Source organism: Electrophorus electricus, chromosome 2 (genome assembly GCF_041902795.1).
Source record: "Electrophorus electricus isolate QZ-2024a chromosome 2, ASM4190279v1, whole genome shotgun sequence".
Taxonomy (NCBI): Eukaryota; Metazoa; Chordata; class Actinopteri; order Gymnotiformes; family Gymnotidae; genus Electrophorus; species Electrophorus electricus.
This window is the reverse complement of record NC_137498.1, coordinates 18,432,796-18,455,218: the sequence shown is the minus strand read 5'-3', so window position 1 is coordinate 18,455,218 and position 22,423 is coordinate 18,432,796. Positions and strand designations below refer to the sequence as shown.

The following is a 22,423-nucleotide window of genomic DNA, read 5'->3' as shown; positions in this document are numbered from 1 at the left end:
TGCTGAGGTGTGCTTGCTGTGTGCCTGCAGGTACTCCCAGCCCCTGCATGAGGAGATAGCCCTGCACAAGCACCTTAAGCACAAAAACATCGTGCAGTACCTGGGCTCCATCAGTGACAACGGCTTCATCAAGATCTTCATGGAGCAGGTTCCTGGAGGTGAGGGCACAGAAACCGGGCTGGTTCAAAAACATCCTGCCTCATGAAAATTTCCTTTGTTTGCGGAACCTGTGGTTGTTCCGTGTGTGTGTGTGTGTGTGTGTGTTTACACAGGCAGTCTGTCTGCACTCCTGAGATCCAAATGGGGTCCTTTGAAGGACAATGAGCCCACCATTGGCTTCTACACCAAGCAGATCCTGGAGGGGCTCAAGTATCTGCATGACAACCAGATCGCGCACCGTGATATTAAGGTAACTGCCTCCACCCTCTCATCCGAGTTCCCACCCACCTGCTATGGGTGGTGGTGGTGCAGAGCCATTTATTAACCAATCAGAAATCCTCTCTGCAAGAAGGCAGTCCTATGCATTTTGCATAACTGCTAAGCATGTAGACGTTTTTGGAAGTCTTTGGATGGAGAAGGTTTAGTTTGGTGGGAGTGTTTTAAACTAACCCCACCACCACAAAGGACAGTCTCTGAATGGAGATTTTTTTAATGACATGCAAATGGAAAAAATGAAATGTTAATACAAAATCCCAACAAAGTAAGTAACTCACTAGCTATTTATAGCTGTAGACCAGAAGCAACAAAAGCAGCTTACATCATGAGAACTGTAATTTTTCGGTTGTTAGGAGTGGTATGTTTGACAAGTCGTGCTTTATCCCTGTGTGGGGTGGAGTCCAACAGCATGGCTCAGTTCTAATCTTAATCTAGTCTTAGTCTTATATAGAAGGTCATTATGGGCTCATGCATGGCTCTTTGGTGGTCTTGTGTCTGAAAGCACAGGTTCTCATGTAAATTTTAATGTTTTTCCCCCGTTGGCTTGACTTTGTGGACAGCTGCTGCTGTGTGACGCGTAAAACCCTGACAACCTCAAACCAAATCTGTTACTGTGGCTTCAAATGAAGCCATGAAATGAAGCACTCTGCGCACAAGAACAGGGCTTTGCATGATCACTCTATCTATTCACTTCTTCTTCCAGCCATGCCCTTTTGCTTTGTTTATCTTTTTTTTTCCTACATCTGCATCGGCACGTTTCAAGGTGCCTGATATGTGCTTTCACGTGACTCAGCTGTCGTGCGTGTCCCTTCTCCTAAACCACGCAGGGAGACAACGTCCTGATAAACACCTACAGTGGTGTGCTCAAGATCTCTGATTTTGGCACGTCGAAGCGTCTTGCTGGCATCAACCCCTGCACCGAGACCTTCACTGGTAACCCACACTTTACTGTAAACTTTACTGTACACTTTACTGTAGACCTGCTTATAGGTAACATGAAACAAAAATCAGATCACATTTCTGGGTGAAACAGTTTTATTAATCGCGATTTGATGACATCATGACAGCTAGAGATGATGTTATTGGATTATGTTATTTGCCCACTGTCTGCTCTACCTTGGCGTCACAGTCAAAAATCATAAAGCCATATTGCTTTGTTCTTTATTCCAAGTGGATGTTCTTTACGTTTGGTGTCCATTGGCTCAATGCAAAGATAATGTTTTTGTCCTCTGGGCATGTCTGATCAGGCCTTAGCCTGTCTGTAAAGATCTCTTGGCTCCCTTTGACTGGTTAAACGCTCCTGCAGAATAAAACTCAGCTTGTTTGTCCCGTGCCTGTATCTGCAGGGGTTCCCTAGATGTCCTGCACACAGCTGCGATGTCAGTACGCTGGTTTAGTTGATGTTATGAGTGTGTCACATTAGGGCTAAGGTCTACAGACTCTCCTACAGAGACTTTGAAATGCAGTTCTAAAATCTGCTGTTGTCCAAGTTTTGTTAGGTAGTTTGACTCAAAGCCCTTGCATGACATTTGTGATATATTTACATGCCATTTTTGATGAGTTTGGATGCTGTTTATGGTCTGTTTGTGTGATGAATTTGTGTGCTGTTTGTGATACATGTGTACTATTTGTGAATGGTTCGTGTGCTACTGTTGTGTGCAGGCACGCTGCAATACATGGCTCCGGAGATTATTGATAAAGGCCCCCGTGGCTACGGCAAGCCAGCGGACATCTGGTCGCTTGGCTGTACCATCATCGAGATGGCCACTGGGAAGCCACCGTTTTACGAACTAGGAGAGCCACAGGCAGCCATGTTCAAGGTCTGAGTCGTTCAGACGATGTCACAGAGTTGTTCATATGTCCATATGTCCATATCACTCAATCATTCTGAATGTTCTGCTTGGCTAATACTTTAGTATATGTCATAGGTTCCAGAGGAGATACTTTTGAGGTAGTAATCAATGTAAGGTAAAAAAAAAAGGACATGAATGTGATTCTCCCCCTTGTGGAGAATTTAATATTTATCATAAATGTGATTGCGTGTGTGAGTGTGTGTGAGCTAAAAACCAGGTCCATGAGGTGCTTATGAATGACCTGATTCAGTTAGGCATTTAAAGCAGCAGATTTCATGCAGTACATGCTGTTTGGGAAAATGTTTGAGATGCCAATCTGCACTTTATGTGCAATTCATAGAGACAGGAATCTTGAGAAGCCAAATAAACACTCCCAAGCATGTTTTCCTGAATTCATGAAGTTTGCCCTCAGCTGGTCATGCTGTGTAAGGGCCCTGCATTTCAAAATATCTTAGTGCTGAATAATTACTCTTTTTTTGCAGTGGGAATTAAAGCTCAATGTTTAGCTGCTACCTGTCAGGATTAGGTAGCTTTAGTGATGTAAATGTTTAGCTGGTTCTTTTAATGAAGTAATAGCTTTGCTGTTTTGTGTTGGCTGTCAGAGCTAATGTGTGTGTGTGTGTGTGTGTGGGTGGGTGGGTTTGTGTGTTTGTAGGTGGGGATGTTTAAGATCCACCCGGAGATTCCTAACTCCATGTCAGCTGAGGCCAAGGCGTTCATCCTGCGCTGTTTCGAGCCTGATCCGGACCTGCGGGCCACGGCCAATGAGCTACTGATGCACGAGTTCCTCACCGTCACCTCCCGCAGGAAACGAGCCAAGGGCAACAACTTCACAGGTGGGCTGCGCTGCGCTGGGTGCGTGTGTGCGCGTGCGCGTGTGCGTGTGCGTGCGCGTGTGTGTGTGCGTGTTCGTGTTCGTGTGCGTGTTCGTGTTCGTGTGCGTGTTCGTGTTCGTGTGCGTGTTCGTGTGCCTGTTCGTGTTCGTGTGCGTGTGTGCGTGCGCATGTGTGCGTGCGCGTGTGTGTGTGTGTGCGTGCGTGCGTGCGTGTATTGTATTACAGGCTACTATAAAGTTCTGTCTCTATTAAGCAACCCAAAGCTTTCGGAAAGCTGTCAAAGCTAATCAGGTTATACTTTTATGCATTTGTATATTGTGTTAAACAATTAACTATATTAACATTTCATATGAACATATTTATGATACTTTCAACTTTCTTGTTGCTTTTACAGCTTTGAGCCCTGGAACTGGTGAGTGTGCTTGTCTTTGCGTTTTTCTTTAGAGTCTGCTTGTGAAATGAAACACCTGTATGTGAAGTAACACTGAATTTAGTGAGCCAGCATGCTACAGCATCAGTGTGTTATTTCATCCCATTAAATAGCCCAGCAGAGTGTAGGCCAGTATAGTGCCACTCAGAATGACGTGCTCCTGCAGTGTGTTTGCTGTTGGAGGTCACGGTATCACACTGGCCTGGTGTGCGATGGTGTGTGGGAGCGCTAACGCTCAGAGCAGGTGCTTGTGGTGGGATGTGGGCACGCACGCCTGCCATGGCTTGCCTTCCGCTCCAGCAGAGTACCTGCGTAGCGTCTCGCTGCCCGTGCCTGTGGTGGTGGAGGACACCAGCAGCAGCAGCGAGTATGGCTCTGTGTCGCCCGACACTGACCTCGCCGCCAACCCCTTCGCCTTCAAGGCTGCCGGCAAGAGCTACAGCGAACGGGATGGTAAAGGGCCTCGCTCGCTCTTTCTCAGGTAAACGCAAAGAAAGGGTGGGAGAGAGAGAGCGAGAGAAGGGAAGGAGGGAGATAAGGAGGGGAGGGTTGGGGAAGAAGAGTGTGACAGGGTCTCTTCATTAATAATTAATCCCTTGTACTTGCATGTAGCCTGAAGCAGCACTAAACAATTAATTATTATGGCAAGCTGTTTTTAGCCCTAATTAATATTTTAGTCATAAAAATTGAATTAGTACTGGTCAGAATTGATTCATCACTGGTAAGAACTGAATTATCACTAGTAAGAATTCCACTTGTGAACATTAAAAGTTAAAATGACTTACTGTATAATACAGTAAGACCCATAATCCATTGCGACATGGAGGGTTGGGCTCTCTGGGGGTGGGGCTCAGTGTTCTCTGGGTGTGGTACTTACCTGGCGGGAGGTGGGTGGGAGCTGGGCGTGTTCTGAGTTGTTGGGTTTTTTTTTCCCCAGCATCCCTGTGGAGCAATTTGAGGACCACAGCGCGCCACCGTCGCCCGAGGAGAAGGATGCTGGCTTCTTCATGCTGCGTAAGGACAGTGAGCGCAGGGCCACGCTGCACCGCGTTCTTGATGAGGACCGTGACAAGATCGTAATCAACCTGCTGGAGGCGCTCACGCAGGTGAGCGAATGCATGCAGGCATGTGGGCAGACCACGCCCTCAGCTGAGTACATGTGTTTGCAGTGGACTAACACGTCTCTTGTCTCTCTGATTCTCTCCATCTGTTTCCTTCTTTTTCTTGCTCTTCTCTCTCTCTCTCCAGGGTTCTGAAGAGACCAAGCTGAAGTCCGAGCACATCTCCATGCTGGTGGCCAGCCTGGGTGAGTTTGTGCGCATGGCGGACCGGAAGATTATCGCCAGAACACTGTCCCAGCTGAAACTGGAGCTGGACTTCGACAGCACAGCCATCAGCCAGCTGCAGGTGGTGCTCTTCGGCTTCCAAGACGCCGTGAGTCCCCCTTCAATCTCACTCTTGGTTGTTTCCTTTGAGCCAGTCAAAGATAAGATGAAGAGGAGGGATTTACTGCCCGTCAACCAGTGTGTATAATGGATGTAAAAACTGCATGTTGATTGTAGTGTCCTTGGGTTCTGAAAAAGGTGCTATATTCATTCATTAATTCATTCATATTCAGTTTCATATTGAAATTACACCATCATGTCCAGACTTGTAGCAATGTGGGAGACTAAAATAGAGGCTTTGACCCAGTCCAAAAATAACACATATGTCCTTAGAGGATTCAGTATGCATATTCTATTAAATTCACATCATATTTAATCAAATACTTCGTTCAAAGGCATATTAAATGCTATGAAATTGCTTTTTACAATAATTGCTTTTATTACATAATGAAAGCACATGCGCGCGCGAACACACACACACACACACACACACACACACAGAGAGGAGGGGGGGGGCGCTTACGCAGATAATATTAAACATGTCTCCTTTCAGAACTGGATTAGCCTAGTCACTAATACTTTATTGATGAGGCGGGTGTTGTCGCTCTAAATCGGAAGTTCTTCGGATTCTGAAATGATGTCCACCTTATGACTGACAGGGTGTGAATTTGCATTGGTTGCAGTGGTTGCAGTGGTCAGACTGGGTCTGTATGTCTGTGTGTGTGTGTGTGTGTGTCCAGGTGAACAAAATTTTGCGGAATCACAATGTCAAACCTCACTGGATGTTCGCGCTGGATAACATCATCCGTAAAGCTGTGCAGACAGCCATCACTATCCTGGTGCCAGGTCCGAAATGCTCCACAGCACTAGTATATGAAGTAGTCAGAACTAGTTTGTCAGAACTCATACAGCCATTATGTACCAGGGCATTAAGGGATATAACTGCGCCCATGACTGGGTTCCACCTGTGGCATGCATGGTGTACTCAGGAAAACAAACAGAAAAGCAAAAATAACAGAGCCAGTGCCATTGGTTTTGAACAAGAATAATTAATGTGACCTCACCTCTCATATCACTTCAATGTAATGTCAGCTATATGCTCTGTGCATGTTTTTTTGTGTTTGTATTGATACGTCTTTATTTATTTATTCACCTGTTTGTTTGTTTGTTTGTTTGTTTGCCTCTTCACACCCAGAGCTTAGGCCACACTTCAGCTTAGCCTCTGAAAGTGATCCGGCGGACCAGGAAGAAGATGATGATGATGCTATGCCTCGTGGAAGCCCTGCCCATAAAAGCAGGGCACCTCCCATTGCGAGCCACGATGACACTGTGGCCACTTCAGGAGTGAGCACGCTCAGTTCGACCATCTCCCACGAGTCCCACGCAGTGCAGCGCTCTGTCACCATGGAGCTTGGGCGCATGAAGCTCGAGACCACAAGGTGATCTACTTTTATACTGTTTATCTTGTGGTTTGACTACTGATGACTACTATATGTGAGCTGTGTGTGTGTCTGTGTCTGTGTGTGTTTTAGGCTGTTAGAAGAGCTGCTGGAGAAAGAAAGGGAGTATCAGTGTATCCTTCATCAGGTTTTGGAAGAGAGAGAGAAGGAGATTAAACTGCTAAGGAATCGCTCGGAACCTGTCGGTCAGTATATTTAGTCTGCACACACACACACACACACACACACACACACACACACACACACACACACACACACACACACACACAATTTTGTGTGTGTGTGTGAGAGAGCGAGATTTATGTGGAACAAAGAACTTTCTAAGAACAAATTTGGCCCTTAATTCTAACCTTAATTTCAGTAAACCAGAAACAAGTAACCATGCTTTGTAAGAAGAACTTCACCTTGTCAGGACTAATTTTTATTTACTAATTAATCTTAGTGTAATACCACAAGTCCTTCTGGTTTATCAGGGCTGAATGTGGTGTTTGTTCTTATTTCTGTGTGGTAGATGTTGCCACAGCATCGGTGAACATGCCGAGTTCATTTGGTGGAGAAGGTGATCCTGAGTTACATAAGTGGCTCCAGCTGCATGGAGCTGACGCAGTCTCTATAGACAGGGTAACGCCCCCCATTCTGTCTGTATCCACTCGGACCCCAGTCCCTGCTCTACCATCGAGTAGTTTGGGCTAAACCATCTATGGTCATGACATATATGTTGAGAAATTAATAAGCGATCATGTCTACCAGCACTAAATGACGGCAATGCTGAACTCAGCTTTCTGTTTTATAGATCTTGGCAGAGGAATACACCCTAGACGACATCCTTCACTACATCACCAGGGATGACCTGAAGAGCCTGAGATTAAAGTGAGCACTCCAATTCACATACACCATTTTCCCCCATGCTGTGTACCTTTCAGTAGCTGGTACCCAGCATCAGCTTGTGTTGTATTTGGTTCTGTTATGGTTGCGCTGCCCCCGCCCCATTGAGCTATTTCTGATTTTTTTATGCTTAGAAGTCAGCTAAATGGGTTGATTAATGAATTTTAGGGCAGCATTTTTTGACCAAGTCCCCACTGATGGCTTGGTTGAACTGTGTTGGGAGTCAGGATAGAGCAATAATGTGGTCTGTCTGGCTTGGGAAGGAATGTACTGGGCTGTATAGTGCGGGGAGCCTTCGGGATCGGGGAGCACAGTGGTGCACAGTGCACAGTGGTGAACTCAGTGCACAGTGGTGAACTCAGTGCACTCTTAGCTTTTTTCAGTTCAAAATCTGACAAGAGGTATTTGTGGAAGATCTAAATTCCAAAGGGGGACATGTCTACCCCAAACATTTCTCTGCTTAATCTAATCAAATACCTGCATCTATCCTGCAATGCTTGTCAGTTTAGCAAGCAGCTATAACAAAGTTTTAGTATTCCTTTGGTATTAAACTAGTGAAACTAGTGTTTCTGCTAGCCCAGTCTACATACATGAACGCTTGACTAACACATTGATGTATTCAAGACTTTACTATAGTTAAGGTAGGACTACACCATGACAAAAAAAAAAGAAGTATATTAGACAAAAATTAGACTACGGTAATATGAATATGTAGTGACTAAAATTTCGCAAAAATTCAGGAAATAAATAAATAAACTACTATCATTAAAGACTTCAAAAAAAGTATAGGACCAAAACTAAATTGGAGAATCAGGCCAAAACAATCACTGACCTGACCCTAAGTTAACTTTTTGTGCTGTCTTGCACAGGGGTGGAGTCCTGTGTAGGTTATGGAAGGCCATCATTGAACACCGAGAGAAGCCCAGCTGAGCCGGTCTTCTTTCTTCTGTACCATGCTGTGGCATGTCCCGGTCCAAGCCCTGTGAGCCCACTCCAGACGCAAATATGTCTGGACGATTCAAAACAGGACTACCTGGCTGGAACTCTGACCCAAACACTGTCCTTTGGGCAATTGGACAATGCCCGCTAGGCAGTGTTGCCTTGGGTTGTGATTTGAGTTTTATTACAGCCTGTACCCGATTTTTGGGTGAGCTATTCAGTTCACTTGCATTCAGTGGAAGGACTGTGTAGTGTGGTGTGTTACATTTTTTCAGTAATTGTTGGAGGTGTTTGTGTTGGAAATGTTTGAGTCATTCAGGGGTGTGCGCGCGCGTGTGTGCGCGTGTGTGTGCGCGTGCGTGCGTGTGCGTGCGTGCGTGCGTGTGTGCGTGTGCGTGTGTGTGTGTGTCTGTCTGTCTGTCTAAAAGGCTGTGTATGGAACAAACACCAACAGAGCTGATACTAGTATAGTGTATGGTGTGGCTTGGTGCTTCTTTATAAAGGAAAATTATGATTTGTTCACATGCTATTTGTTTACAAAACACATACTGAGACTGATTATTTGAAAACAAGGCAGAGTACTTTATTTAGATTGTCTAGAGATGCCCTTTAACCTGAAGCTTCCATTTCAAACATCTCACAAATGTTTTCATCCCTGACATTGTTTTATTATTATTATTATGATTATGATTATTATTATTATTATTATTATTGTCTTTCTCTGTTCTTTTTAGAGAATTGTATGCTTGATACTGATTTTACTATTTCAGCTTTTGTACTGGGTCCTGTTATTAGTGAAAGTATGTTTGTATCATATATTAGGTAACCAGCTCAAACTCATACCATTTTCAGTTGTATGCATAATACGTAGGTGTTTAACACAATTTTTAAAAGTTGTATTGTATTGGTTAAACAAATGTGACAATTGAAAAAAACAGTTTTAAGTTGTAAATATAGCAGCCAAATTCCCGTAATATTCAAACTGATGTAAGTTTTTGCATTTTCATTGCTGGTCTTTCTTTACTACATACCTCTGCTAAATATACATTATATCATGTGTGGCTTTCTTCATCTTAACGCCACTCAGCAAAGTGATTAACATATTTACTGTTTCCACCGAACATCATCCCTCTTTATTTAAACAATCTCTGTGTTGGATATTTAATGTTATTTTTGTTATCTATTTAATCATGATGGACTTATGAGATTAATTGTATAATGTTGTATGACAATCCTCAGAATTAACTGTGAAATTAAAGTGTGAAAAACACTTGGAAATTATGCATTTTTAAAAAAAATTTTTTAAAAGCACATTTCTTCATAGTAAAAAAGGTGGTGGTCTGGCTGCTGACTGTAATAACACTCTTAATGTCTCTGCCTGTACCTTTCATGAGGTCTCCTCATTTGAATATTTGGTGTTGAAGCTAACTGTTTCCTTAACAGTACTATTTTTGTTAATCTACCGACCACCCAGTACATCTTCAGACTTTCTGTCAGAATTCAGTGAGCTTCTCACTCTGGCCAGCACAATGTGTTCAGCGATGGTTGTGCTAGGGGACTTTAATATGCACGTTGACACTGATTGTTCACTTTCAGTTGAATTCCTATCTGTGCACATTTTTCTCTGACTCATGTTGATTTTCCTTCCCACTGTCATGATCACACATTAGATCTAATCTGCTCCTCTGGTTTGGATATTACTTCTGTTACTGGATCGCTAGTCGGTATCTCTGATCATAAACTTACCGAAGCCGCTGCTACCATCTCAGTCACTCGGCCACGCACCGAATCCCTCATCCCTTTCCGCGATATCAAAGCTGTTGACCCTCTCGCTTTCCCTGCTCACCTCCACTACTCCTCTCCCCTGATGTCCGTTTCAAAACTGTCCTCTCCTGATGATGTTCTCTCTATATAACGTTTCCATCTCGGAGCTGCTGAAACTCCAGCACTTCTCAAGTCTTCCCAGGTTCCCGCTGGTGGTTCTTCTCCATGGCCTCTATAAGAGAACTGGTCTCACTGGTCATAAAGTAGCCTATTCCGACCATATGCTGAATTATAGGTCAACTCAAAATACTGCCCGCTCACACTTTATCTCCTCTGCCTTCATCACACTCCTTATCTCCTCCTCGACATAAGCCCAAAACTCTCTTTTCCACTATTAATAAGCCCTTTCATCTTACATCTTTCTCTCCATCTGGTACTATTGAATAATGTGAAGGTTTTCTTAGATTGTTTAATGAAAATATAACCTAAATTAACCAGTTTTTTCCCCCTGCTCTCCCTACATCTTATGGGGACACCCTTCTCACTCCTGCTGCTGAACAATTTTCTGCCTTCTCTCTTACCCAACCTTCCCTAATCTCTGAGATTATAACAAAATCTAGTTCCTTTACCTGCCAATTTGATCCTGCCCCCAACACTCTTCTTAAGAAGTGTTGTTCTGCTATTTTTGCTCCCATCTGTCATCTCATTAATGCATCCCTTACCTTAGGTTATGTTCCTTCAGCTCTTAAAAACTCAGCTATCACTAGCGTTCTTAAAAAATCTGGACTAAATGCTGGACTTCTTGATAATTACTGGCCCATTTCTAATCTCCCTTTACTGGCCAAGGTAAATACACAGGCTCTTTTCAATCTGGTTTCCACTCCATGCACAGCACTGAGGCAGCCCTCTTACGTATTCTCAATGATCTTCTCTCTACTGATTCTGGTGACCTGAGTATTTTTCCTTCTTCTAGATTTAAGTGCCGCATTTGATAGAATTAATCATAACATACTCATTGCCCGCCTCTCAACCACTTGCATTACTAACACGGTTCTTGAATGGTTCGCGTCCTATATTTCTAATAGAACACATTATATTGTTTTAGGTAAACACAAATCGCACACTGCTACCATCACTCAAGGTGTTCCCCAGGGATCCATCCTTGGCCCTCTCCTGTTCATTATCTACATGCTACCAATCGGTCAGATTATCCGCAGGCAGGGTCTTACTTTCCACTGTTATGCGGATGACTCTCAGATCTATATTAACACCAAGGCTAACACTACCCTACCACCTCCTGTTTCTCCTGTCTCCAAGATCTCAAGCAGTGAATGAGCATAAACTTCTTAAAACTCAATTCTGATAAAACAGAATTTCTACTTATTGGCCCGAAGTCCAAAATATCAAAATTCTCCAATCTTAAATTAAATCCGAATGGTATCTTGATAAATTCCTCATCCATGGTTAGGAACCTTGGCGTAGTCTTTGACTCCTCTCTCTCTTTTGAACCACACGTCAAGTCTCTGGTCAAAAATGCCTTTTTTCACCTCTGTAATATGCTAGGCTTAGGCCCATGCTCCCCACACACGACGCTGAGACCTTGCTTCACGCCTTCATCACCTCCCGTCTTGATTACTGTAACTCTCTCCTCACTGGCATCCCTAACAAAACCATCCGCTCACTACAATATGTCCAAAACTCAGCTTCAAGAATCCTCCTTCATACAAGGAAATCACTCTACATCACTCCTAGTCTACATCAGCTACACTGGCTCCCGTCCCTAAATGCATTGAGTTCAAAATCCTCCTCTTTACATACAAAGCTCTGCACGGTCTTGCGCCTCCCTGTCTAGCTCAACTCTTACCCCCTTACTGCCCCACTCGTACACGTCGGTCCTCTAACGCAGGTCTCCTCTCCATCCCCAAGTTTAGACTGGTGTCTGTAGCAGGCAGATCCTTTAGTGTCATGGCCCCAAAACTATGGAACACTTTACTTCAATCTCTCCATCTCTGCTCTACACTCTCCTCCTTCAAATCTCAACTTAAAACACACCTCTTTTCCCAACACTTTTCATAACGTCTTTTCTTATCCATATTTGTTATTATTGTGTTGTCAATTTGTGTCAATTTTATTAACTTTTTTTTTCTTTCCCGACTATCATTGTAAAGCGACCTTGTGTCTGTGAAACGTGCTCTATAAATTTAAATTATTATTATTATTATTTTGAAACAAATACACACACACACACACACACACACACATATATATATATATATATATACACATATACACAGTTGTGTTCAAAATAATAGCAGTGTTTTTAAAAAAGTGAATAAAGCTCAAAATTCTTATAATAGCTTTTATTTTCACTCCACATTCTATTCCAGATCAAAACATGAATTAAAATTCCGGAAATTTATTACTTTACAGAAAGTGAAGAAAAGGGAATATTCAAAAAAATATTCAAAAAAATAGCAGTGTGCATTTTTCTTTACAATCTCAACCATTTACTGTATAAACTGAAAAATGCTTGAATATTTAGCTTTCCTGTGAATCACTAAACAAATTTTAAGATGTATAACCACTGTTTCTGAGAACTGGTTCACATCTGTGTTGTATAGAGTTGACAAACTTCCGGTACCTGTGAACAGATTTTCCAGATTCCAGGAAAGGACGATTGCACTACGTTCCACAATTCCTCTGCATTTCTTGGTTTTGCCTCAGAAGCAGCATTTTTAATGTCTCCCCACAAGTTTTCTATTGGATTAAGGTCCGGAGATTGGGCTGGCCACGTTAATCTTGTTGGTGTGGAACCAAGATGTTGCATGCTTACTGCCAATACTTCTTGCCGATAGCTTGGCTTCATATAGGTGTCTCCTAATTATTACTGTATTCACAGGTACCTTTAGACATTCTTTGATCTCCCTAGAGCTGATCATTAGCCGAGCCATTTTGGCTGTTCTTCCATCCATTTGAATGGTAGTTTTCAAATGATTGGTTTCAAGTGAATGATCTGGTTAGTGATTTTGGACTGCTATTATTTTGAACACAACTATATATATATATATATATATATATATATATATATATATATATATATATATATATATATGTTGGATGAGAAGGCCTGGCTCGCAGTCTCCACTCTAATTCATCCCAAAAGTCTTCTATCTGGTTGAGATAAAGACTCAGGTCAATCAAGTTCTTCCACACCAAACTTGTTCATCCATGTCTTTATGGACCTTGCTTTGTGCACTAGTGTGCAGTAATATTGGAACAGGAAGGGACCATCCCCAACCTGTTTGCACAAAGGTGGGAACATGAAATTGTCCAAAATCTCTTGGTATGCTGAAGCATTAACAGTTCCTTTCACTGGAACTATGGGGCCGAGTCCAACTCTTGAAAAACAACCCCACACCTTAATCCCCCTTCCACCAAACTTTACACTTGGCACAATGCAGTCAGACTAGTACCGTTCTCTTGGCAACCGCCAAACCCAGGCTTGTTTATCGGATTGCCAGATGGAGAAGCATGATTTACCACTCCAAAGAACACGTCTCCACTGCTCTAGAGTCTAGTGGTGTCATGATTTAAACCACTACATCCACGCTTTGCATTGCATTGGTGATGTAAGGCTTGGATGCAACTGCTTGACAATGGAAACCCATTCCATGAAGCTCTCTACACACTGTTCTTGAGCTAATCTGAAGACCACATGACATTTGGAAGTCTGTAACGATTGACTCTGCAGAAAGTTGGCAACCTCTGCGCACTATGCACCACAGGTGGCATCCTATCACGGTATCATGCTGGAATTCACTGAGCTCCTGAGAGTGACCCATTCTTTCACAAATGTTTTTATAAGCAGTATGTATGCCTAGGTGCTTGGTTTTTTACACTTGTGGCCATGGAAGTGATTGGAACACCTGAATTCAATGATTTGGATGGGTGAGTGAATATATATATATATATATATATATATATATGCTGAATAAGGAATTCATTGCAAGGTGCTCATTTTCAAAACTTTAATTTGACATTAACAGATGGTACATACACCTGAACACTAAATATATATCCACTCCATTTTGCTTCCCCACAACAGAAATACGTTTATGTGCAAAATAATAGCAGTGTGTTTAAAACAACTGAGAAAAAGCTCAATCCTCATAACAGCATTTATTTCCATGTACACAAAGGCACCGGGAGCGCTGCACATTCAATTCCAAATAAAAACATGAACAAAATATCAATTTTTAAACTGAAAATGAAAAAAAGAATAATGGGCTGTTCAAAAAAAAATAGCAGCGTGTTCATTTTCATTTACAAACTCAGATATTTACAGTATAAACTGGACGTTTACAGATTTAGCTTTTCTGTTGATCACTGAACTAATATTTAGTTGTATAACCTTTATGTCTGATAACTGCTTTACATCTGTGTTGCATGGAGTCAACTAACATCTGACATCTGTGAACAGATATTCCAGCCCAAGCTGACTGGAATACATTCCACAGCTCTTCTGCATTATTGGGTTTTGCATCAAAAACAGCATTTTTGATGTCGCTTTACAAATTCTCAATTGGATTGAGGTCTGGGGATTGGGCTGGCCACTTCATAACATCAGTCTTATTGGTCTGGAACCAGGATGTTGCCTCCTTGCTTGTGTATTTGGGGTTGTTGTCCTGCTGAAACACCCATTTCAAGGGCATTTCTTCTTCAGCATAAGGTAACATGACCTCTTCCAGTATTTTAATATATTCAAACTGGTCCACACTGCCTGGTATGCAATACATGGATCCGACTCCAAAGTATGAGAAACATTCCCAAACCATTATGCTTGCACCTCCATGTTTTACAGTCTTCACAGTGTACTGGGGTTTGAATTCAGTGTTTATGGGTCATCTCACAAACTGTCTGTGGCACAAAAAGAACAATCTTGCTCTCATCTGTCCATAGAATGTTGTGCCACTTCTCTTTAGGCCAGTCAATGTGTTCTTTGGCAAACTGTAAGCTTTTCAACACTTTTTTTTTTCAGCAATGGTACTTTACAAGGGTTTCTTGCAAATAGGTGTCTTCTGATTGTTGCAGTACTCACAGGTAACTGAAGATCTTCTTTGATTTCCCTGGAGCTGATCATTGGATGAGGATTGCTTCTTTGCCATTCTTGTTATTCTATGAGCTACAATGGATGGTAGCATTTCTTTTCCTACTACATGTTTTGGGTTTTGTTTGCTATTTTAAAGCATTTGAGATCATTTTAGCTGAGCAGCCAATTATTTTCTGCACTTCTTTATATGCTTTCCCCTCTCCAATCAACTTCTTGATCAAAATTCTTTCTCCTTCAGTACAATGTCTGGAACAATCCATTTTACTCACTGAGCAAGGGCAAAAACCAGCAGGTACAACATTTGCTCCTTTAAATAAGGGCCATAATTGACACCTGTTTGTTCATAGAATGAATGACCTCATTAATTGAACTCCACACTGCTATTAATTTGAACACATGCCTTTCATTAAATGAGTCAATTTCACCCAATTAGCAGCGTACATGTCATGACTGTTGATTCTGTTGGTTGCCCATTACTCGGCTACACCTAGTTATGAATTTTTTCCCATGTTGTATTATCTTTTCTGCCAAAATCAGTAATTAAATACATTAGTGATGTTAAACTGCTATTATTTTGCACATAACTGTAAATAATCAGTAAAATATGGCATGAAGTGAGTTAGAATGCGATTAATGCTTGTCAACATTATTTAGACATAAGGAATTAACCAATATGAATGTGAAAGCAAGCAAAAACATGCTTTTTAAAATATCTATTAACTTACATATTCATGCAAAATATGTAGGCTCAATTTTAACACCAAATCATCAGGTCACATTCTGTATTTTCTGTATTTAAAAAGCAGAGATTGTCTTGCTAAATTACTGTTTAAAATAGCAAGAGTGAATGAATCTAGACTATCAAATGGTGATGGTATGCGAAGAAGTTCAACCTGTTGCAGTCATGCGTTAAGAGCACATGTTAACGGGAAGTGACGCCATGTGACGCCATATGACGCCGTTTTAAACGAAGAGCAGCGTGCTGAAATACATATTTAAGATGCAAAATTCAAGGTAAAAAACCCTTCATTTGGCTTTATTAACTAACAACCTGTTTTAAACAAGTGATTTGAATGTTTACTTAAGATAGTATACTCAGAAAAATACTCACGCTCAGTGCACAAGACTTGGTCAGCACAAAAGAAATGAAGTCAAGCGAATGCAAGCATGCTAGCTACAGAAAATGGAAGTTTGAATAAGCGATTATTCACAAGATTCACTATCACATTTGAATAACATCTAATAATAGTTCTACTTTCACTTTTGCTTTTAGTAACAGAGGTTGCAAAACCGAAGCGAGTAATTTACGTATGTGGCATGGATATGAATTAAAACTTTTCGTGTGTTACCAGGATTACAGCTAACTGGCTATGCTTAAGCTTTTGATCATGATTATCCACTTTAGCATTCTGAAATGAAGCACAATCTAATACCTGCTGCAGTTTTGAGTAATTAATGTGATTAAATCTTAAGTCAGAACAAAAGAAAACACCATGGATTTGAGATGATAGCATTAGTACTAGCTCTGATTTACATATAAAGTAACCTGCTTGTGAAGTTTTGTCCCAGATCTGGATATGGAAGTCCAATCAGTAAATGTGAACCTGTGGCTGCATAAAATCTCATGTATGGTATTAAACATCTGATGGAGAGATTATAACTAAAGTATACCTTTTATGTTTTTGCCACTAGTTTCTATCTTTACATTTTAGATTAATACTGACTGTCCACTTTGTGCCCTACAAAATCCCATAATCAGTTCAGCTTTTGTTCCCTGGTAATATTTTATATGCTACATCTTTAATGCTTCAGGGAAACCTCACACTTCATCAGCATTTAACATCTTAACAGCATTTTCTGTGATTTAACAGAGCTTTCGATCCCAAGCGACGGTGCAAACATAGGACACCCAATGTTGAGAGTAAAACGTCCTTTTTATGTTCTTTTACAACTTTCATTGCAGTGCAACTTTTTCAGGAATTGTTGTCTGCTAGCATGCAAAATAAATCTATGCCCTCATTTCTCATTTTTCCAAATTTAGATCCAAAATCAGACAATTCTGCATGGTAATCTTTAAATTTAACATCTCCTTATTTTGAAAGCAGAAAGGATTTATTAAAAATTCTGACATTGCTAACTTTTAACATTGACACAATCTCTTTCAGTTCTCATTCCAATTCAGGGCTGCCAGAAGTGCTCATGCTGATGATAGGAGCTATGCATTCTTATATAAGGGCCGGTGGTCATCTTGGCTCATCCCAGTTGACCAACACATGTGTCCTAGATTCAATCTTGGCTGCTTTACATATTTGCTACATCAAATACCCAAACATAAAATCACTTTTACAGTCCCACACCCCATTCTCTGAAATCATGAATTATTTAAATGGTGAAAGTTACAATGATGGAAAGTTTCTTTGGCTAAAGAAGCTAAACAGGTTTGCACTAAAGGAACAAATGAATATTGCTGGGACTGTAAAAGACCATTTGCCCATGTTTGATGAACTGGTCTGTGCTAAAATCGATTATCGTCAAGAAACCCCAACACACAGTCCAATATATGAAACAACACTGAGGTAAGCAAGCATACAAGCAACACAGACAAATAAGAGGATAATATGCTTTATTTCTCAATTCTTATATAATCTCACATTTGCCATTTACAGCAAATTTAGGGCCTTTGGTAACGTGATGGCTTTGGGTGAAGAGTCAAATCCTCCTCTCATTCTAGTGGATTAGGATGCTGGGGTTGACCATAAACTTCTCAATCTTCCTGTATGCCCTGTGACAGATGGCCTTAACAGGTAGCTTCACCTACTCATTAAACACCAGAAAACAGGCCTGATGTCTGTTTTGCTATGCGATCTCCATTGTGCCACAAACACTGTCTCCATGTTTCTTTTAGGAGGTTTGAGCTGGATTTTCTGCTCCTTGGTAGAGACGGCCACATGGTCATGTGCTTCAGCTTCTTTAAGGACATGTGGTTTCTCTTCGATGATGACCCAGCAAGGCCTGCCTTTCGGATTTTTAACTATAAGAATGACCTTAAAGATTACATAATCTACTTGGCTGGATATGTCAATAAAACAGAGGCAAATGAGTATGACCATAGTAAGTGTTTCTGTGGTTTTACTAATGACATCTCAGTTGAGTGTTCACCCATATCTGTAGGTTCTGGAGTTGTTCTCCTTAGACAGTGACATTTGTCTTTGTTTTTCCTCTGTAGGTGTTCCTGAGACTGGAGTAGGAACAAAACCTTTTAATTTAGGAACAACACGACAGCAAGAGAATTGTTCTGTAGATCCTGTGGAAGGCCTGTTAGCAGGGTTCAGTAATCTACAATGTACTGGGGTCAGAGGTCTAATGTGTGACAGCTTTGACTCTGAATAAATGACTGAATAAATCTGATGTCTATAATAGACCCTGTGGATTAAACACACCTCAGTTGGAGACAGAGTTCTCCAATAGGTGCTGCTATGGCTAATATGGACTAGTAGATAAAGGTCCAGTATTGAGTGTGTATTTCATCAGACCCAGAATTACAGCTGGCCTAAGTTCACATAGTGTCATTGGCCTCTGGAATGGGCTGCAGATTCAGCCTTTATAAAGCTCCTTTATAAAACTTTGTTTTTAGAATAAGCCATTGATGATATCCAATTGATTGATATAAACTGGATATAAACTTGATTATGTCTTTTATTATGGAGTTTCAATCAAAGATCCTTGAAGTTTTCAGGCTCTTGGGGAGTAAAAACAAGTTTTACCTACTAAAAGGTTCATTAAGACAACATATTCTTTTTGTTTGAAAAATTACTTTTATCAGATACTATTATCAGATTACACAGTAAAGCTTGTATCTGAATATATTTCAAACAGATCATTACATTTTGGGTTTATTTTCACGTTAACATATCACTAGACTGATGAATATCTGACTGTTCTGTGTGGAAGCATCCTTGCTATCCTTGCATATAATATTTTTCCCTATACAGTAAGCAGTCAAGATGACAAAGAGGAATTTTGAATTTTAGGTCACTCATTTTAATTTCAGTGTTAAAGTCCTACTAGGTCCAATATGAATGTAGTTACCAAGGTTCATTAACATGATTTTGTTAACTTTATTTGGAATTGAAAGTTTACATCTATTGCTTGCTCAAATATGAAAATGAGTAATACAAATGGGTAAACATATGTAAATGGGTAAACAACTGTATAATATTAAGTGTGGTTGTCCAAACTGTCCAGTTAACCTGGGAAAGTTATATATATACATATATTGTACATAAATTGTTAATATATTTTTGTAGATATATAGAATATATATTTCTCTATGCACCCCTGTTTTCTTTTCCTCAGTTTGGACAGAGCACTCTCAACCATTTCACTGCCAGTTATACTGTGTATGACTGTGTATGTGACAAATAAGCCAAACTTAAACTTGAAAGGTCTGTGAGTGCTCTACAAGAAACCATCTTTCACTGTCCCAGCCTCATGTCTCTCATCTTTGGGCACACCTTAACACCTTAAATATATTTATTTTTCTCTCCCCAATTTTCTGCCAACTTTAGTCATTATACTAGTTCATTTTTATATTTACTTTCCTCACCATTGATAGCTTTAAACATGACCATCTATCAAGATGACATGGTATTTTATGTGATAATGGTTTAAAATGAACTTTCACTAAATCTTTCAACTGAGGTGGAAATTGTGATAGAGGCGGCACAGAGGAAGCGAGAGGCGGGGTTGCAGGGAAGTGCTCTGTATTATCCACAGAGAATAACATTAAAGAAGCACTGACGAAACCAAAAAAAAAACAACACAAAATGCAATTTCTTGCACGAAGGCAGAGCAGCAACATTCAAAGATCGTCAGGTCTGTAGTCCGCTAATGTGCAGCGGTGTCGTCACGCACCTGTGGGTTTAAATAGATGGGTGAACAGAAGGAACAGGTGAATACCATCAATACTCTGGTGACTGAGAACGAGGCCGGTAAGTGGGTTGATCCCTAGCATGAGTGGGCATTTCTCTCATGCTGGATGGCCAGACTTCTGTGACAGAAATAAAACTCCTAAATATCTAATTGCATGCTTGTGCCATTAAAATGCCCCCAAATGGAACACCACAGTAGGGCAATATGCCCTTAAAGGAAGAGCGTCTGATGTGGACCAATTCACCCTACAATCAGAAAACTTCAAAAAATATTAATAATCCTCAGGAGACAAGGTATGGATTTATCAGGGTCAGTAATACGTAATATCATCTGCATAAAGCCTAAGTTTATGTTCCAATCCTCCTGCCAAACCCACTGAAAAATCACTTTGGCCCCTTATAGCCTCTGTTAAAGGTTCTAAGACTAATAGCCTCTAAGACTTAAGACTAAGTCTAAGACTTATAGCCTCTGTTAAAGGTTCTAAGACTAATAGCCTGTAAGACTTAAGACTAAGTCTAAGACTTATAGCCTCTGTTAAAGGTTCTAAGACTAAGCAGAACATCAGTGCATAGAGAGGACAACTTTGCCTTGTTCCCCTCCAAAGTATAACAATCTGAAATCACTTTATTAGTTTGTACTGCTGCCTCTGGTTATTTATGTAACATTTTACTGAACAGTTTGGTCATTTTAGCTGTAACACTTGTTTAGTCCCAAATGTGTTTCCCTCTCTCTGGTAATAACAAATCAACTCACCTCCAAAACTGCACTGATGCTATTTATTAATTGCATATGCTAGTGGATTTTGAAACGGAAAAACCCAAGCTCTTTGTTCTTGGACTCTAGGTATCAGGCCTTTTTTATCGCTAATTTTTCTAACTGGTCTAGGGATCAGGATGACTAGTCTGTGAATTAACACAGTTTGGCCTGTGAAGACTTCTGGGGCATGGTGGCTTATAGTGGATTGCTGTAATGCTAATATGCACATTGGTCTTATTACACACCTGGTGGCAGATCCTAGCAGAACCTTTGATTGTGCTCCAAGCATGCATGCTGTTTTTTCACTTATTGTTATGGCTAATGTCTTTTGGTCAGTTCCGAGTAATCAGGGTCTCAGCTCATACTATTGGCTGGTGGCTCTGAATAACGCCTATGTTGTGCATCTGGTTTTACAGCTATTGTCCTCGAGGGGCAGCCAAAAAGTTGTGCCAGAATAATGGGCAATGATTAAAAACCACACAGCTGCATCACTGGAGATTAAATGGAAAGCCTCTCTTCAAGCTCTTTTAGTTAGTAAGCCAGCAGTACTGTGCCAAGAGTGTAAGGTCCACCCTAAACAGCGAAACAATGTGTGACTTTAAGAGGAGCTGTTTGATAAGAACTTTGTGATATGTGTTGAGTGCTCCCTACTTTTAGTGGTAGGTAGGGAAAGAATGTGGCTCATGAGTAGGGTTTAAAGTAAAGCCCATAGGGGTTATTCAAAAAATTCTATGTGATTATTGCCAGATATTGCTGCTATTGTGTGTTTATGTGTACTCCTAGAAACACCTAGGCTAAGGTGTTAAAAACTCCTGATGATGTGCTGGAGAGTTTGCAGAGTTTCCTGAAGCCAGCACAACCCTTTTCTCCACAGCACATTCTTTTCATCATGTCATTGTTATAATGTACTTTTTGACATGCACGCTTGTCTGAGAGTGCAGCTCTCCAATCGTTAGATATATCACCAAATCTGTTCTGTGTTGTCATCCTTCTATCCATATGAAGTGAACTGTTTTAAACACATTTGCCTATAGGTCAGAATCGAGTGTTGAGTGTGTTTCTCATCAGACCCAAAGTTACAGATGGAATACATTCATCTGGTGCACTCGGCCTCTGGAATGGGCTGCACATTCAGCCTTTATTAAGTTACTCTATAAGACTTTTTTTTTTTTTACTTTTTTTTTTCTTTCTATTTCTCCTCCATTTTTCTCCCAACTTTAGTTATTATGCTGATTCCAACTAATCAGCTATCTATCTCTACCCTGTCATACAATAGCTACCAGTCGTAGAGTGTGCAGTGAGAACGTGCTTCCTCTGAGACCAGTGAAGCCAAGTTTTATTTCATTGTTCTTTTAGTGCACTTCCAATTCTGAAGGACAAAGTAAAGCTTGTGATAGGTCATCTCCCAGAGTATGCCTCTCTATATCTTTCTATAGACATAAATATACACACTAAAGTGGGGGCGCTGTGGTATAACAGAGTAATGAATGTTGCCTTTAACAGAGGCAAAACTTAATATTTTTCAAATGACACATTTTAAACTCTTACAATCTGAAATATTTTTGTAAACTAGTTTACTGTTCAAGCAGGTGAAGGTGAAGATGCTGTTTCTCAATAGAAGCTTAATAACTAAAATAA

The 22,423-nt window shown here is 40.8% G+C and overlaps 1 protein-coding gene and 1 long non-coding RNA gene across 8 annotated transcripts in view; both read left to right on the top strand.

The window, feature by feature from the left end:
- map3k5 (mitogen-activated protein kinase kinase kinase 5) overlaps positions 1 to 9,504 on the top strand; it is a 36,215-nt gene extending 26,711 nt beyond the window's left edge. Inside the window, exons 16-30 of one of the 2 annotated variants that reach the window (XM_027029545.3) lie at positions 31 to 158; positions 273 to 409; positions 1,263 to 1,368; positions 2,098 to 2,255; positions 2,944 to 3,124; positions 3,519 to 3,536; positions 3,858 to 4,035; positions 4,492 to 4,660; positions 4,803 to 4,988; positions 5,680 to 5,785; positions 6,135 to 6,378; positions 6,472 to 6,584; positions 6,911 to 7,020; positions 7,193 to 7,269; positions 8,154 to 9,504. In XM_027029545.3, the coding sequence (XP_026885346.2) occupies positions 31 to 158; positions 273 to 409; positions 1,263 to 1,368; positions 2,098 to 2,255; positions 2,944 to 3,124; positions 3,519 to 3,536; positions 3,858 to 4,035; positions 4,492 to 4,660; positions 4,803 to 4,988; positions 5,680 to 5,785; positions 6,135 to 6,378; positions 6,472 to 6,584; positions 6,911 to 7,020; positions 7,193 to 7,269; positions 8,154 to 8,214 (1,972 nt within the window). In that variant the 3' untranslated portion in view covers positions 8,215 to 9,504. Of the gene's footprint in view, positions 1 to 30; positions 159 to 272; positions 410 to 1,262; positions 1,369 to 2,097; positions 2,256 to 2,943; positions 3,125 to 3,518; positions 3,537 to 3,854; positions 4,036 to 4,491; positions 4,661 to 4,802; positions 4,989 to 5,679; positions 5,786 to 6,134; positions 6,379 to 6,471; positions 6,585 to 6,910; positions 7,021 to 7,192; positions 7,270 to 8,153 lie in introns of both variants that reach the window. The other variant, XM_027029544.3, reaches the window with a different exon arrangement.
- Positions 9,505 to 13,127: 3,623 nt separating this feature from the next.
- Positions 13,128 to 19,695, top strand: LOC113589760 (uncharacterized). Of its 6 annotated transcripts, none has more exons than XR_014116548.1 (5): positions 13,128 to 17,018; positions 17,139 to 17,163; positions 17,263 to 17,901; positions 18,003 to 18,208; positions 18,324 to 19,695. It is a non-coding gene; the product is annotated as an uncharacterized LOC113589760 (long non-coding RNA). The 6 variants fall into 6 exon arrangements; XR_014116549.1 differs by having other exon boundaries at positions 16,093 to 16,111; positions 16,969 to 17,018; positions 17,139 to 17,901; XR_014116546.1 differs by having other exon boundaries at positions 17,139 to 17,901.
- Positions 19,696 to 22,423: the final 2,728 nt, after the last annotated feature.